At 37.5% G+C, this 17,758-nt stretch overlaps 1 protein-coding gene across 1 annotated transcript in view; it reads right to left on the minus strand.

Annotated features, from left to right (window-relative positions):
- The window catches only part of LRRK1 (leucine rich repeat kinase 1), a 163,888-nt gene that overhangs the window by 78,035 nt on the left and 68,095 nt on the right, over positions 1-17,758 (minus strand). Inside the window, exons 4-6 of the mRNA XM_069097389.1 lie at positions 14,327-14,498; positions 11,163-11,342; positions 10,385-10,533 (exon numbers count right to left, since the gene is read on the minus strand). Of these exons, the coding sequence (XP_068953490.1) occupies positions 10,385-10,533; positions 11,163-11,342; positions 14,327-14,498 (501 nt within the window). The remainder of the gene's footprint in view (positions 1-10,384; positions 10,534-11,162; positions 11,343-14,326; positions 14,499-17,758) is intronic.

A 17,758-nucleotide genomic window follows, 5' to 3' on the forward strand; every position in this document is an offset into this window, starting at 1 on the left:
AAACTCTGGCACATGAATGTAATAGAATATTAATGCCCCATAAAAAACAAAGAGTATGGTGAATATAGAGAAGTATGGAAAGACTTATCTGAGCTGATACAAAGTGAAGGAAGCAGAGACGGGAAAATAATGTCTTAAGGACTACAATGGTGTGAATGCAAAGAACAACTCACAAAACCACAGAAAATGCAGATTGCAAAATTAAAAAGAACAAGCTTCACACCAAGGAAGAGAAAATACCTCCCCCCTCTCATTTGACAAGATAAGAAAGTCCACTGTGTGTGGAACACTGCATACAATGTCATTTTTTTCCCCTGTGTTTTGATTGGTTTTGCTCCTTTTCTAAAAAAAAAAAAAAAAAACCAACTCCCCCTCCCCTCCCCCCAGAAAAAGCGCAGTGAGTAAAGAGCTGGCCCTGGAGTCAGGAGGACCAGAGTTCGGTTTCGGCCTCAGACACTTAACACCCACACAGAAAAAAACTAGCTGTGTAACTTTGGGCAAGTTACTTAACCCCAATTGCCCTCCAAAAGGCTAAAAAAAAAATTGTGAAAGATGGTTCTCTCAGAGGAAGAGGGGAAGAGATACAAGGCGGTGTACAAGGTAAAAACAAATATATCAGTAATATTTTATATATATATTTTAAAATCTAAAATATTTCAAATTTTAGTCACCTTTTGAGAAATGGGTTGTAACCAACCTCTATAGGCATAAGGAAGAAGAAAAAAAGGGTTGGGTAAAGTTCCTAAAATTAAGCACCTTCTTAATCATTTACCTTATCCTCTTTGGGGCTTATATTGTTAGGGTAATGATTTTATGTCCAGAATAATATAACAATAATAATAACAACAATAAGGCTAGCATTTAAATAGAATTTTTAAGTTATGTAAAAACTTATAAATGTAAAAAATATGAATGACAGAAAAAGCCTTTGTAAATTAATTTGATATTATATTTGCAATTATAGAAGTATCTTCAAAATGAAGCTATCTCTGCTTGGAAACTTGCGAAGATTGTATTTGGGGCTGAAGCTTCTATAAAAACTTTCATTAAAAAAAGTCATTTCCTTGTCATATTCAAAGATTATAGGCTGCCCAAATGTTTATTCAGAAGCAGAAGAAGAAAAAAAAGCATGCAATTAAAAAGGCCTCACATCCAGTATTGTTGAAGTCTAAATCTATCATAGTAAGCCTCATTTTTGCCTGTGTTTAGTCCAGGAAGACTCACAATAAACAAGATTCCTAGGGAGGAAAGCCAACAATGGCATGATTAAATTCATGAACATCTCACAGCAAAATCAAAAACAGAATATCACTGAGACCTCACTAATACAACATATACAGTATAAAAGGACACCAACTTTCAGTGTAAATACAAGCACAGTGAATGTGTCTTTGGGAAGGGAGGGTACCAAAAAAAATTCCAGGCTAAGAATTATATTCCCTCAATAGCTGGTTTCAGAACAAACTGAAGGAAGTAGCAATTAAATGATCCATGGTTTCTTCAGCATGGATACCTCTTACAAGACCAGTTACAATTTCTCTATGACTTAGGATATGGTCTTTGAGGGCTACCATGGCCATAAAATCATCCCCCTTGCATCCAGCCCCTGAGGACAAGCCTCTTCAATTTGGCAAAGCTGGTCCTTGGATGACAGACAGAAGTCAATCCATATTCAAAATGGGACCTTCTAGCCTGGTAGGGCCTTTCAGAGCTTGTACTTTTCTGGCATGACCTATTAAGAGTTAAGGGCTTTTTCTACACCACTAATGATGAAGGATTTGGAGGAGAACCAAACAGTAGCAGAGTAGTTTCAGACTTAGGAAACTAATGAAGGCCTGGCATATGAAGTCCTGGGAACTCACAGAAACACAAATAAAAGACACAACTTTGGAGGTGCTGAAACACCTGATCTCTTTAGGTACCTTAGGACTCCCCAATGCCTATGAGTGGTATACCAGCAGGCCTAGAGCAGGGAGAAGAAAAATAAAGGAAGAAAGAGGAATGAAGAAGGGAGAGAGAGAAGGAAAAGATGAGGACAAGAAAAGAAAAAAGTGTGTATGGTAAATTGTAAAAGATTAAATTTGTGCATGATAGATTAGCCAGAGGTCTTTAAGGTTATTCTTAACCTCGTGTGATTGATAAATTTTCTTCCTCCAAGAGAAAGAATGGATTCCTGAGAAAAAAACATAAATACATATTTCTCAAACTCTCTCTTTCAAGTATTAGCATGAAAAAGAGAATACTGAGTCGAGACATTAGTAGATAAAGAGCCAGACTTGGAATGAATAAGATGTGAGTTTGAATCTTGCTTCAGATTCATAGTAGCCGTGTGACCCTGGTCAAGTCACTTAACAGCTGCCTGCCTCAGTTTCCTGATCTGTAAAATGGGAATGGTAACATCTAACAGGTTTGCTGTGAGGATCAAATGAAATGTAAGGCGCTTTGCAAACCTTAAAAGTAAAATATAAATACTATCTATCATTATTACTTTTTTTTCCCCCAAGGAGGCTCGATCTATTTTAATAGAAGAAAAAAGCAAAAATCAGAGTAAAAGATAAGTATCTTAGTTCCTGCAATCTGGTCTCTTGAGAGAACACTATGCTAACAATTGCGAATTACTTCAATTCAAGAAACATGTATTGAACACCTATACCACTTGCAAGGGACTGTGCTATGCACTAAAGATACAAAGGGAAATAAGACAGTTCCTTACAAGTTACAGAGTTTACAATTCACTGGGAAATGAGGTGGGAAATAAGACACACTGGCAAACAATTATAATACAGGTTACAGTGTGATAAATGTAAAGCAGAGGTTCAAGAAGAATTTTGTAAAAACTCTGAAGAGGAAAGATCATTTCCAGTTTTGGAGGCGTGGACTGGAGTATGAAGATCATCGGGAAAAGCTTCATAAAGGAGATGGTACCTGCTAGAATATAAGCTCCCTGAGGGCAGGATCTGTTTTCACTTTTGTTTTGGTATCTCCAAAGTTTAGCAAAGAGCCCAAAGCAAAGCAGGTGCTTAATAAATGTTTGAACTGAAATGAATCAATCAACTGACTGAAACAGAATTGACTAAAGGAAAGTAAGGATTTCAATAGAGAGGAGGGGAGCGGTCTATTCCAGATATGGGGGATGATGAAAAATGGGAGACAAGAAAAATCAAGGAGATGGAGTAGAGAAGGATAAGAATATGAGTTTGGGCTCAAAAACCAGTTTGACACATGGCTAGACATTGGAGCCAGATTGTAGGAGGCTTTAAAATACTAGGCTAAGTAGTTTGTACTTTATTCAGTAGACAATGGGGAGCTAAGGAAGGTTTTTGAGTAAAGAAGTAAAATGATCAGAGTGACTGGCCTCTGAAAATTACTTTTACAGGGATATGAAGGCTGGATTAGAAAAGGAAGAAAAATGGAGGGAGAAAGAGCCATTAGGAGCCAATTTCCATATAAGAAAAAATGCCTAAACTGGAATCATATATTATGATGGAAGTAGAAAGGGAAAGATGATTGAAGAGATTACTTAACTTCTCTGTGTCTCATTTTTCTACAACTTCAAGATGCAGTTGGAGGGTTGGACTCTATGGCCCCTAAAGTCCTTTGTATCTCTAAATCTCTGAGCATGGTCTTGATACCAGAAACCAGAGGCTGGATGAATACTTGTTGAGTATAAAAAAATACAGTTTTGTGTATTAGTTGGACTAAAGAGCCTCTGAGGATCCATTGCAACTCTCAAATTCTATGATTCTGTAAAGCCTCTATTCACTGGACAGAATAGCCTCCTTCACTTTCCTCCAATAATGGAAAAGCAACCAGTCCAGGTATACACCAAGACCCCCAGGGTCTGTGGAGTTGTGGCTCTATAGCATGGATTCTTAACCTGGGGTCAATGGACTCCTTGGGAGTCTAGGAATAGATTTTACAGAGGGCTTGTGAACTTGGAACTTAAAATATTTTGATAATTACATTTCAATATAATTGGCTTCCTTTGGAGTCCTATATATTTTATTTCATGCATATAAAAACATCCTGAGAAGGGGACTATAGGTTTCATCAGGTTTCTGAAAGGGTTCATAAGACAAAAATGGTTAAGGACCTCTGCTCTATAAGCTACTAGAACATTAAGTACGGTAGACTTGACAAAACTAGTTTCTACATAGAGAAGGCTTGGATGGGCATGTGAATAGTTTGGCCCCAAAGTACACAATGATTCATCTGGTAGGTCACTATGAATTTAAAAACTATAAACATGCCAGTTTACTAGCATACATTTGATACAGAAGGCAATAAGAATGGTTGTTTCTTTAACTTAGCTGCCAGATTTTGGATTATTAGGTGCTTTTTTTTTAAGGAAACAAATAATTTCCTAAGTAAAGATCAAAACTAATGTAAGTTTCAGTTATTTTTGCAATGGTGAAAAACCAAACCAAAAAAGCCCCAATCTAACGTTGGAAACCACTGAGCAGGGAGAAGCAGCACCAGGATTCCAGGACCTTAATTAGCTCTTTCCTGGCATTTACTACAACTTTTAAAATGTTTTCCAGCTCTTGCTAGGGTGTGACAATGCCAAACCATTAAAGTCACTTCTCACAGAAACAAAATCAACTTTCCTCAAGATGCTCACAATGAAAATAATCCACTTCACTAAACTTTGGAGCCATGATATGGCAGAAATATACTCAACCAAATCTTACTTTATTTTTTCTTCTTTTAAAAGAAGAAAATTGTTGGGGTTTTTTTTTTTTTTAATTTCCTTCTAGGCAGCTGGAATTACAGATGTGGCTTCACCCTCCTTCTACTTCATTTGTAAGTAAAAGCAATGAAAGAAGTTCATTTGCCACAGAAAAAGACTTTTTTGTTCTTTGAATTTTTGGTATAAAGCTTCTACTCTTCATTGATCTTATGCTATTTCAAGTGTTTTTGTTTTGTGTAGGACTTATTATTCCATTGGCATAAGTAACTCCCAGTGAAGAAACTCCCTCTACTAATGCAGGTCAGCAACTTCTGTGAAACTTAGACAAAGCTATCAAAATCAGAGCCTGCTGACTACTAGAACCAGATTAAAATGTAATTGGGAAATCTCTTAACAAATAAAAATGCAACAAAACATAGACAATGCCAATTTATAGTTTTCTTTCTTTTTTTTTTTTTTTGCTTTTTTTGGAGGGCAATTGGGGTTAAGTAACTTGCCCAAGGTCACATGGCTAGGTTGTGTGTGTGTGTGTGTGTGTGTGTGTGTGTGTGTGTGTGTTTTAAATGTCTGAGCCTGGATCCGAACTCAGGTTCTCCTGACTCCGGGGTGGCACTCTACTCACTGCACCACCTAGCCACCCCAATTTGTAATTTTCTAAATTAATATCTGCCACAGGGATCCCTTCTACTTGAGTATGACACCATTGTTTTAGAACATTGAAAACTGAAATAATTTGCCCAGGATCACAGGACCAATATGCTTCTGACTCAGAAGCCATCTTCCTAACCACAATGCCAAGGTATTTCTATTACTTTTAGAAGTCTGAGGAATTAGGTAAATATCCTTAGTCTACAGTGCCTTCCTATATATTTGGATCAATTAGAACATCATATTTTACTATTAAATCAAAACAGCAAATATTTACTGAGCACACTCTGTGTATTGGGGGCTATGGAAGACATAATGGCCTTCTTCCCTTAAGGAATTTATGGTCTAGGTAGGGTGGTAAGATTTAATTGATGAAAAGTTAAATAACAATACAAGAAAATGTCAAAAGGCCTAGACAGTAAATGCTATCACTTCAGAGGTACTTTACACAAAAGTCTTTAACAAGAAGTCCACAATTTAAGGATAATTGTGTTGGTCAACAAGAGCTTTAGAACCTATGCCCAAACTCCCATAAACTATATATGAGCTTATGTAGAATCTGGGTGTTGTGTAGGGACCTCCAGGTGAGGAAGCACTACAGATCAATTCAGATGGGAATTTGTTTTTATTTAGTGGCCTTGGGCACTAAAAGGTTAAGTAACTTACTCCTAATCACAATGTTAGAGAGGATTCTGGGAAGATGGCAGAGTAGGTCAGAGAACTTTAAACTCTCCAAATTTCTTCCACAGAAAAACCCCCCAAAACCCAGAACATTGCCTCAAAGTGAATACAGCATCAAAAACAAACAAGTCAGGGTAAAGCAGTTGTCTTCCTAAGACAATTTGAGAAGACTCCAGAAAAGATCAGACCTTCAAGGGTGGAATATTAACCTGAGTGAAGTATGAACACTTCAGACCAACTCTGCTGAATCAAAAAAACAACACACCCTGGGGGGACCTGGGTTGGGAGGCTGCCTCAGGCTCAGGAACTTTCACCTCTTGGACAGTGCAGGGGGTGGAGAGTGGGGGTCAGACAGCTGAATAGAGAAGACTGAGGGACCTTCCACCATATAGGGAAGTCACGAATAGCTGTGCTGACCAGACATGGTCCCAGACTGGGGTACTTGCAGGAGAGCAGAGTCCCTGGTTTCAGTTCCAGGGCAGAGAGGACAGATGAAGTTTGCAGACATCAGAGGGATGATAGGAAGCAAAAGTGCTTTTGGAGGGGCCAAAGCCCATGATAGGGCTCAGAAAATAACAGTAAGAAGGACTTGAGGCTTGAGGCATCATATCCCATACTGCAAGTCTGTAATTTGATTAAAATAATAAGCTACTAAAAACAAAATATAAATGTAAATGAGTAAGTAAAGGGGAAAGAACCCAACCATAGAAAGCAACTATGGGGATAGAGAAGATCTGGGTTCATATTCAGAGGAAGACAGTGGAGGTAAAAAAAGACAATCTTTTTCAATGAGAAATACCAAATGGTCACAAGACCAAAAAAAGTTCTTGGAAAAACTTAAAAAGGACTTTAAAAATCAAATAAAAGAGATTGAGGAAAAATTGAGGGTGGGGGAGGGTAGTCTAAGAAAATCAGAAAATTATGAAAATAGTCAACCAACTGGAAATAGACAATCAAAAACTTAAAGAAAACAATTCTTTGAAAACTGGAAATCAGGCAAAAGCATTATAAGACACCAGGAAATAATAAAACAAAACCAAAAGAATGAAAAAATAGAAGAGAATGTGAAACATCTCATAAGAAAAACAACTGATGTGGAGAACAGATCAAGAAGAAATGATACAAGAATAGTTGGACTAAATGAAAGTTATGATCAGAAAAGGAATCTTGATATATGGCTATAAGAAATCATTAAGGAAAATTGCTCTGAAGTACTAGAACAAGAAGGTAAAGCAAAATTGAAAAAAAAAATTCACCAATCATGACCTGAAAGAGATCTTAGGAGGAAAACTTACAGAAACATCACAGCCAAATTTCAAGGCTCCCAGGTTAAGGAGAAAACATTGCAAGCAATAAGAAAAACCATTGTTGAAGTGTGAAATGGATAATTTTGATTATTTTAAATTAAAATTTTCTAGTATAAATAAAACCAATGTAATCAAGATTAGGAAGAAAGCAGAAAATTGGGGGGAAGACTTTCATAGTCAAACTCTTAGTTAGGAAATGACTGTGATGGAATAGTGATGTGATATAAGAAATGATGAGTTTGTTGATTTAGAAAAACATGGAAAAGCTTGGACCTATGAAGGAAGATGTTCTCTATCTCCAAAGAACCAGAGGACAAGTGGAAATATGTATAGTAGGTCTTACATACATGTATATGTGTGTATATGTATCGTGTTTCCCCGATAATAAGACCTATCCTGAAAATAAGCCCTCCCCTTACTGTGTAAGATTCCTCTAAAATAAGCCCTCCCCCTAAAATAAGCCCTATTGAGATTGCTACTGTAGTGAAGGTGATCCCCTGTGCTACATGCTACATTACAGTACTCTCTGTATGCACCATGTCCCCCCCCCCGGGTGAAACGCACGTCACGCTCCGAGTTGCATCCAATCAGAGCTGCAGCAGTGAGAGCATCATCCTGTTCTTCCCCAGTGATTTGCTTGCTGGCGCCATTGAGAGCAGTGCCTCGGAGGAGAGCTGAGGCAGGACAACATAAAAACCTGGTATGTAAGCGGGAGTGAGGGGGCATGATGGAGGATAAAAAGGGCATGATGGAGGAAAAAAGAAGAACTCAGGGGGCATGATGGAGTGAAAAGAAGGACTGATGGTCATAATTTTATTATTCTGTCTGTTTTGACCCCCAGACATGAGTACAAAAAGGAAGAGCTATACTGTTGAGTATAAGAAAGCAATTGTAGAGGAGTCACATGTCATTGCTGTCAATGTTCATTAAAATAAGCCCTCCCCTGAAAATAAGCCCTCTAGTGTTTTTCCGTCCAAAAAAAATAATAAGACAGTGTCTTATTATCGGGGAAACACGGTATATATGTTTGTAGATATGTATGTATATGTATATAAGTTCATATTTAATTGTAGACTTCTCTAGGTGGGGGAAGGAGGGAGGGAGAAAAAAATTTTTTTTAAGTACACAAAAGAGAACAAAAGAAAACCTAGAAGGAAGGACAGAAAAGCTGTGTCACTTTGAAAATAATGTGTAGGATTTATTGCATAGGTTTTGTGAAATGGAAATTTACTGTTTTATATTGAATCCTCTCTTAAGTTTTGCTATGTACATGAAAATGTCATTTTTTTTCTTTTTTCATTTTTTATTTAAGTTTAAAATGAATGAAAAAAAAAATCCCAATGCTATGACATGTCAAAGGCAGAACGTGAATCCAAATCCTCCAGGGCTGGTTCTCTTTCTACTATACAACACTGCCTCTAATATTGATTTGTCTGACACTTAACATGACACTTACATATGCCAGAAAAGTTTCTTTCTAATCTGTACAATTTATGTAAAACAAATCTTTAGAATAGGTTTAGAGGGGAGATATAAGCCAAAGTCATTTGAAATATAACAAATCAACTGATACCTTGTTGCTTGCTGGCCTCAAAAATACACAAATTCATGAAGACAGACAAGAACAATAAAACTATGAGATATCAAACACTACAAACAATACTCAGATTAAGGATTAATATAAAACGGTACAAATGCCTATCTGCTGCAACACAGTTAAGTGTGCATGGCTAAGTGTTTTCTGAACCTAGAACGAAAATGTGGATATAGAGATGACAGAAGACAGACATATGGCAGATAAGACAATTCAGATTTTAACTTACCTCTGGAACTTACCTCTGGTTCACAGGACATTACTTTATCTGATTACTAAATCTCACTGTCTCTTATTTAAAAACTGAAAAACACCACTGCTAAATGAACTTATAGCAAACACAAACACACCTACTTTAAGGTACTTACCACTGGAATTCATATGAATTTAGAATAAAAAAGTGATGTGCTTAAAGAACATCAAAGAGACTTTTATGAGTCACATTTTAATTGGTTTTATTTTCTCTTTTACTCTAATCCTAAGAAAGGTCTTAATGAAATTTGTAAGCATATAGTCTTGAATTTTCTTTACTGAGCAAACATTGCATATATTACACCCACGATCACATATTGAAAAATCTGGGTCAGGTACAAAGATACAACATAACCATGCCTACTTCATAACAAGACAAGCCAAGTATACTTGGAAATCTTTGTGGAATGTACAATGGGATTATTCCATCTCTAGTAGACTGAGTGGCAGTTTGACCTTGGAGCCAGGAAGCTCTGTGTTCAAGATCTGCCTAGCACACATACTGGCTGGGTGAAATTGAACTTCTAGATGCTCTTAGTAACTCTATAACGCTAAAATATGAAAAGAAGTTGCTGACCCACATTGGCAGGGGGAGTCTCCTCACTGGGTAGTTTCCTATCCATATGAAACCACAGGTCCAGCTGCCTTTCCCTTTCTTTACTCAATTGCATGATGACCATTTACAGCTAATGTAATATTAAAATTTTTCTGTTCCCTAAGTAGACAGAAAGGACAGAGATAACTACTTTTAGGAGAAAAATTACAAATGCAGCATATGAAATACAGGATATCCCAAAAGTCTTAGTGCAGCTTTAATCATTTTTTAAGATTAGAGATAATTAATCTAAATGTTGGGGCAACCAGGAGGCATGGTGGATAGAGCACTGGGCCTCGAGTCAGGAATACTTCAAATCCAGCCTGAGATATTTACCAGCTATCTGACTTGGGACAAGTCACTAAAACTTTGTTTGCCTTAGTTTCTTCATCTGTAAAATGGGGATAATAATGCACCCTCCTGTCAGGGTTGTTGTAAAGATTAAATGAGATATTTATAAAATGCTTCCATATACCTGGCTTATAGTGCTATTTAAATGCTCGTTATCATTATTAGAGACTCAAAACTACAAGAAGACTTTTGGGACACCTTGTATAGTTACAATGGATTAGGCCACACTTCAGGTCTGTAGTTTGAGGGTAGTACTGGCTACTTACTGCTTTTGTTGGAGAACCAGTTCCTGGTATGCTTGTCTCTATGAAATACTTCCTAAGAAGATGTTTACTTAGATCAGGACTATCCATTAGAATGTATGAACAGAAGAAGGCCCCATGACGAATCAGAAATATAGCAATATCTTCGTTCCCTAAAGAAGAGGTAAAAACAAGAAAGCAAAGAGAGTTCAGTCTCCTTTTTTTTATTCTAGGTCTTTTTTTTTTTTAAAAGAAACCATCAGGAACCAATGGTAGGGGATTCAACATGTGAAAGAGGAACTAAGAAAAGATTTACTCTGGTTTAACGTCTCTCTGCGTATTACTTCCCCTGAAACATGAAGATTCTATCAGTGACAGAATTTTGTGGGATTTTGTTATTTGGAGTACCTTACAGAAATGCTCCCATTAGAAAAATTTTATGTGTGTTTCTGAATTTCCCCAAGTGCAAAGGTGTCAGAGAGAAAGATGAGAGAACAAGGGAGAGACAGATAGAGAGACAGAGAAAGAAAGAGAGAGAGAGAGAGAGAGAGAGAGAGAGAGAGAGAGAGAGAGAGAATGAGAATATACTTAAATATAATAATATACTTGGAAACAGAGGAGAGAAAACTGGTTACAGATGCCTTCATCTGGAGGAAGCTCTGATAACTTAGGAGATTGTGGTTACTCTACGGACATGGCTCCACATCCACTAACAGCTTCAATTGCTGTTAACAACTTAGATGAAACAACACCCCAAAATCATTAAGGCTTGGTAAAGACTTCAGTCAGTGCAATTACATACCTGACTTGATAGCTGCGTAAAGTGGTAACCTTATAATGACTGGAAATTCATTCTTCCTCACTGCATAGCTCTCTGGGTCAGCACTATACGTAAGCACTAGGAGTTTAACTACATCTAGGTGTCCTTGTTGGCAGGCGATGGCTAGCATCCAATTCAGCAGTCGTTGGTAGCTACATGGACCTAGCAAAACAATTTAAAAAATCCAAAAACATATTGAATAGTCCCATTCAATTTTACCATCGTGATCCTTTCGTTTTGGTTGCTGATAAATATAAGCCTTGATTTAATTGGAAGATACTTGCATCAAGTTGATAACATTTGACTGGTGGGGGTGTGGGGGATAGATAATTCTTCTTTTAAGTACCATGATACTCTCTAAATTCTCTGTCATTATAACTGACATTCAGAAATCTTTAGGAGTTACTGCTTGAAATAGCCATCACTGCCCAATTTATTTCAGCATGAAATGCTATTTAACAAGCACACTGAAGGAACAGAGACTGTGTGGGTTGTAGTGCTACAATATCCTCAAGTTCAAATTAGCATGACAGCTTTTTTTTTTTGGTCCAATCTCCATGGAAATTACCTCATTCTTTGCATGTACCCTTAGCAACCTTCATCATAACATCTTCTCATTTCCAGAGCCTCAAGGGAAAAAAAGTCTGAAAATCCATGGTTACTAAAGAGTTCCCAAACCTTACCAGAACCAACCCTCTTTTCTTAAAATAGGAAGTTCACCTGAAAACTATAAAGGCTTGAAAAGTGAATCATAGGACATATGATATAAACCATATGAAATATGAAAGTGAATAAGTAATATTTGTTATGTGCTACCTAATTGCTAACTAAATTCCACAGTTTGAAGTTTAGCTATGTCCAGGCTAGATTGAAGAGCAGTCAGTTGAAAACTGTTCCCTGGTCATATGACCAGTGCAAAATTTAGCATATTCTAAATCCCAAAGGAATATGGTTCATTAGTTTAGATACATCTTCTTCCTTCCCAACTCTTCAGTTAACCTTTAATCAGTAACAGGGGGTGCTAATTACAGTTATATAATTCAGCAAGGTAACCCTCAACAAGCCAGCTGATCCACCAGACAATGAGAAAAAAAGACCCTTTCTATAGCTCCAGAAAATCATTTTGAGTTATATCAGCATTGCCTTCTAGCCCATCAGTGGGCCTATCAGAGAGTTAAAGAAAGGAATCTTGCCAAGATCCTCCCTTTTCCTGGTCTAGAGAGGATGTTTGGAAAGCCTTGAGGAATACCATTGAAGTTAATCAGCACTGTGGTGGTCATTAGGAGGTCTACAGCATAGACAAGGAGAGAAGGGTGAAAAGAACAGTAAAAAAGCCAGTGAAAAGAGAGCTAGGAATAAGGAAAAGGAGAAAGAGCTGTATGAACCCAGGTGCATTTTATTATCATCATCATACACACCAGTACATTAATCATTGCCCCAGATGAGTAATTAAGCTTGTAGTTCTTCCAAGGGGTTCTACTGGACCTGATCTGAAAGATTTTCCAAAGTTTAGGAGTAAGAATAAATCCAATCCAACCCACTAGCATTTATTAAGCACCTACTAATGTGCAGAGCTGCTAGAGATAAAAATAAAAATAAAAATTAGTTAGTCCTTAGGGGGTTCCCAATAGGTTACAGCTTGGCTCCGTCTTCTTTGAGTGGATCCAAACCTCACTGAATGCTGAAACTAATCTCTCCTCCACCCCTTACTCAGAAATCTTTTAGATAAGTGGGCATCTGTAAAATGTAGAACATAATAGCGCCTGCCTCCTAGGGTTGTGGTGAAAATAAAATGAAAATAACATATAAATCACATATGTAGAGCTTCACAAATGTCAAAGAACTATGTAAATACTAGTGATAACTTTTATTATTAAAATAGCAGTTGTGGCAAAAAACAAACAACTCTGAAAGACTTAAGAACTCTGATTGGTGAAACGACCAGTCATGATTCCAAGTTCCAATGATGAAAAATGCTACCTATCTCACGACAGAGAAAAAGGTGATGGGCTAAATATGCAGAATAAAACATATATTTTTGGACACGGCCAATGTGGGGATTTGTTTTGTATGCTTGTTTTTAAAAAAAAAAAAAAGGTTTTTCCCCCCTAATCAGGAGGGAGAGAGGTGGGAAGGAGGGAAAAATAAATAATTGTTAATTTAAAAAATTTAATTTTAAAAAGTTAGTAGTTGGAGTTACATTTATAGAAGAAGGAAGAGGAGTAGCAGCAGCAGCAGCAGCAACAGCGGCAGGAGCATGTTGGTCACTCACTCACTTTCTGGTTATCTATTATCTCACCCAAATCTATTCTAAATCTCATCTCAATTTATTTTGAAAGGTAAATGACAGTAGTATTTACCAGGAGGAGGAGTAGGGGGAGGGGGAGTGGAAGGAGGGGGAGTGGAGGAGAGGGAGTGAAGGAGGGGGAAAGGGAGTGAAGGAGGGGGAGGAGAAGCAGCAGCAGCAGCAGCATGCTGGCCTAAGGTCCCAAATGTGGCTATGATCATCACAATAGCTTGTAATTGTGCACACAATTTACAATTACAAAGTGCTTTACACAAATAACATCATATTAACCTTCGTCCCTGACCACTGGGTTTCAAGAATACTACTACTACTATTACTACTGATAATAATAATAGCTAATCTTTATATAGTATTTACTATGTTCCAGGAACTGTGTTAAGCACTTTATAATTCTGATCTCATTTGACATCTAAATCATTTACATCAGTCCTTAATTTTTGTAATTTAATGTCAGAAAGGTATCTAACTTTGCACTTTCCTTCAGAAGGGAGTGTTCACTAACAAGCTCTTTTTAACTTTGTTTTGCTAAGGGGGCTGGATACCCTGAAACCTTCTAATGTTAAGGAGTCTGAAAACCCCCTTTTAAAAAACTACCTATTGATATCTATAACTTTCTTGTGAATAATAATATCAGTAACCACTCATAACCATCCTGTGAGGTTAGTATTCCAAGTACTGATATCACTATTTTACATATGAGGAAATGAAGATTAACTAAAGTATCAGAATCTGGATCTGAACCCAAGTCTCTCCTAACTCCAAGATCAACATTCCTTCCATCAGCCCATGTTGAAAAGCCACGGTATGCCTGGTAAATAGCTCCTGACCAGCAACTTACCTAGTAAGGAATCTAGTAATTCTTTTACAACATCCATGTGTCCAAAATAAGCGGCCACCACAGCTGGATTATCATCATTGGGCTCCGTGGGTAACTCAACAAATTTTTCTTTGAGAAGGTACCTCACTGCTTCTAGATCTCCATAGGCGGCGGTGATGCTCAAAAGCTGGCACTGGGGAGAACACAAAGACACCCAAGCATAAGTTTCCTTCTTAAAATCTTGAGGTTCTTTAAAAATCATCTCACAAACTGGACAATGACAATAAACCGGGAAACAGGTTGGTTATGGTGTGTCAAGGACCCAGGAAGTCTCTGAGAGAAGTCTTGAATATAGCTACAGAACTATCGGCCTAGAGAATATCTGTCTCCTAGATGGGAGTCCCAGTCCAGACCTCTCATTTTGCAGATTAAGAAACTCAACCCCTATTGCTCTGACTACCCCTCCCCCCCACCTCTGCCAAAAAAAGCAAATAAATAAATGATTGAATGAATGAATAAATTAAAAAATTTTTTAAAGAAACTACAGGAGTGATGTAGGCTTGGTTCAAGGTCACCAAAGAAATAAAACAAAATCAAGACTGGAACCCAGTGCTTTCCCACTATCCAGTACCTAGGAAGAGGCACTGGATTTGGAGTGTGAGCACCTGGGTTCACATCTTAGGCTTTCATTTCTTCACATGAACTTTAAGAATTCTTCTAGGTCTAAATTCTCTGATCTTGATTTTGTGATCCAAGGGAAACCAGCTGTGAGGACATCTATGAGGACTTCTATTTTGCACTTACCTGAAATATTCTGGTGTCAAATTATTAATTTGATTCACTTCAAAAATATGTTTATTAAGTACCTACTGTATGAAGAATACAATGGTAGGTGGTAACTTAGAAACCAAGAAAAGATAAGATTAGTTTCTGTCCTCATGGAACTTAAAATCTAGTGAAAATTTGTAATGTAATCAGTAGACCTGATCCCTGGGGCCAGACTAAAAACAGAAGGCCCTGCATATAGTGTTTTTCCTTAGCTACAGAGCTAAGTCCTATAACTTAAGTACTTAAGTACTAAGTCACCACATCACAAAGATTCTGGGTTCAATCAATCACAAATGCACACAAGGCAGTTTTCTCCAGTACAAATATCTTGGAAGTAAGTTGTTTCTGCTCACATACTTTCTAGTCATTTATTATCTCACCCAAATCTATGCTAATCTCATCTAAATTTATTCTGAAAGGTAGATGACAGTAGTATTTACCAGTTGCTTCCTCTTTCTCTTCCCAAGGAACACAGAGCAGAAACCAAAATTCCCCTTCTCTGTGTCTTAAGATAATGGAATTTCCCTCAGTCTAGACAATTAGGTTATTGGTTTAGCACAAGTCTAAAAATGTGAGAGAAAGTTTTGATCTATGTATATAGACTAGGTGGCCCTTATTTGGTTTTGTTTGCAGTATGCTAGGAAGAATCATCTTAATTAAAAAAAAAAAACCCTCACACTAATCACTATTGACTGAGATCTCACCATTAAAGATTTCAATCATTCAATTTTGCTCTCTAGTAAAATACAAATACTCCTGAAAGGAGATTTACATATTAATCTTTCCAAGGACTTTATATCTTAGGAATAATGAAGTTGTAAGATTGATTCCTAAGAAAACATTGTATAGGGACTAGGTTTAAGAACTGGGTGCCCATGGGATGGAGGAGAGGAGAATAATAAAAGCAGAGGTGTAATGATGCTTGTGTGATTCTTGACCCCTCTCTGGTGATAACCCTCTTGTCATTGATTTCCTCTTCTTTTCAAGTGTCTGTCACCTTCTATCCTGGTTTTCTTCTTACCCATGTGACTTATTCTCAGTTTCCTTTGCTGGATCTTCATCCAGGTCATGCACCCTTAAAGTAGATGTCACCCAGGGTTCTATCTGGGGCCCTCTTCTCTTCTCATTCTATCTTATTTCATTTGGTGATCTCATCAGCTTCCATGATTTCAATTATAATCTCTGTGTATTAATGATTCTCAGATCTACTTCTCTAGTGTTAACTTCTCTCCTAACCTCCTAAATCACATCTCCAAGTGTCTATTAGATATCTCAAGCTGGATGTCCTCTAGACATTTTTAGACTCAACATGTCCAAAACTGAATTCATTTACCTCTCCTTCCAAACTTCCCTACTACTGTCCAGTGTACCACCATCTTTCCAGTCTTCCAGGCACAAGGCCTAGTTGTCATCTCTGAATCTTCTCTCTATCTCATGTCCCATATCCAATCTACTTCCAAGACCCATCTTTTTGTTACCTTCAGAAATCTCTCACATGTTATCTCCTCTTCTCTGACACTGTCACCACCCTCATGCAAGTCCTCATCCCCTCATTTCTGGACTATTTCAGTAGTCTACTGGTTGACCTCCCTTCCTCAAGTTTCCCCCCATTCCAGTCTATCCTTCACTCAACCAACAGATTAATTTTCCTAAAGATCATGTTTGACCATGTCACTCCCCATTCAACCAAGACCAATGACTCCCTATATACAAAATGTTCTGTTTGACATTCAAAACCCTTCACAACATAGCCCCCACCCATCTTGCCAGTCTTCTTAAACCTTACTCCTCATTACATACTCTTTGATCCAATGACAATGGCCTTCTTGCTATTCCTCACACAAGAACAAGACACTCCATCTCTTGTCTTGGCATTTTTACTAGCTGTTCTCCATGCCTAGATTACTCTCCCTCCTCATCCCTGCCTCATGGTTTCCTCCAAATCCTAGTCAAAATTTTATCTTCTATGAGAAGCCTGTCCTGATCTCCCTTAATGCTAGGACTTTCCTTGTATTGATCATCTCCAATCTATCTGGCATGTACACGTATAGATATAGCTATATGGATACACACACATACACATATTTAAACCACTTGAATGCAACTGTTTTCTTGTTGTCTCCCTAGTAGACTGAGCTTCTTGAGAGGAGGTACTGTTTTTCTTTGTATCCCCAGTGCTTAGCACAGTGTTTGGCACACGGTAAGTGCTTAATAAATGCTTACTGACGTTGGCTAAGTTAAAGACAAACTTGGCCAACTTTACACCATTTCTTGAACCATTCCTAGTAAAAGAAATGGAATGCTGCTGGTAGAAATACCCACTAGTGAACCTAACTCCCTCTTACAACCTATGGAACACAAGTTCAAAAGTGGACCTCAGGGAAGTAGAAGCAAAATTCACTTTTGATTTTGTTGTCTATTGTTAGCCCTAAAAATGACAAAGAATCACAAAATTTCAGAGTATAAAGGGATCTTATTGAAAAAGATTCTTCACGACAAAACACCTCACAGGTGATCATCTATAGTGTTTGCTTTTAAAAAAATTATTCTAAACCTAAAAGATAACAGCCAAAATGAACATTTCTATGTACATGGTAGAACAAAAAAGAATTCTGTAAAACTCTG

The sequence above is a fragment of the Petaurus breviceps genome, unplaced genomic scaffold (genome assembly GCF_028583685.1).
Source record: "Petaurus breviceps papuanus isolate PSGF00001 unplaced genomic scaffold, PetGlider_PUasm1.0 37, whole genome shotgun sequence".
NCBI lineage: Eukaryota > Metazoa > Chordata > Mammalia > Diprotodontia > Petauridae > Petaurus > Petaurus breviceps.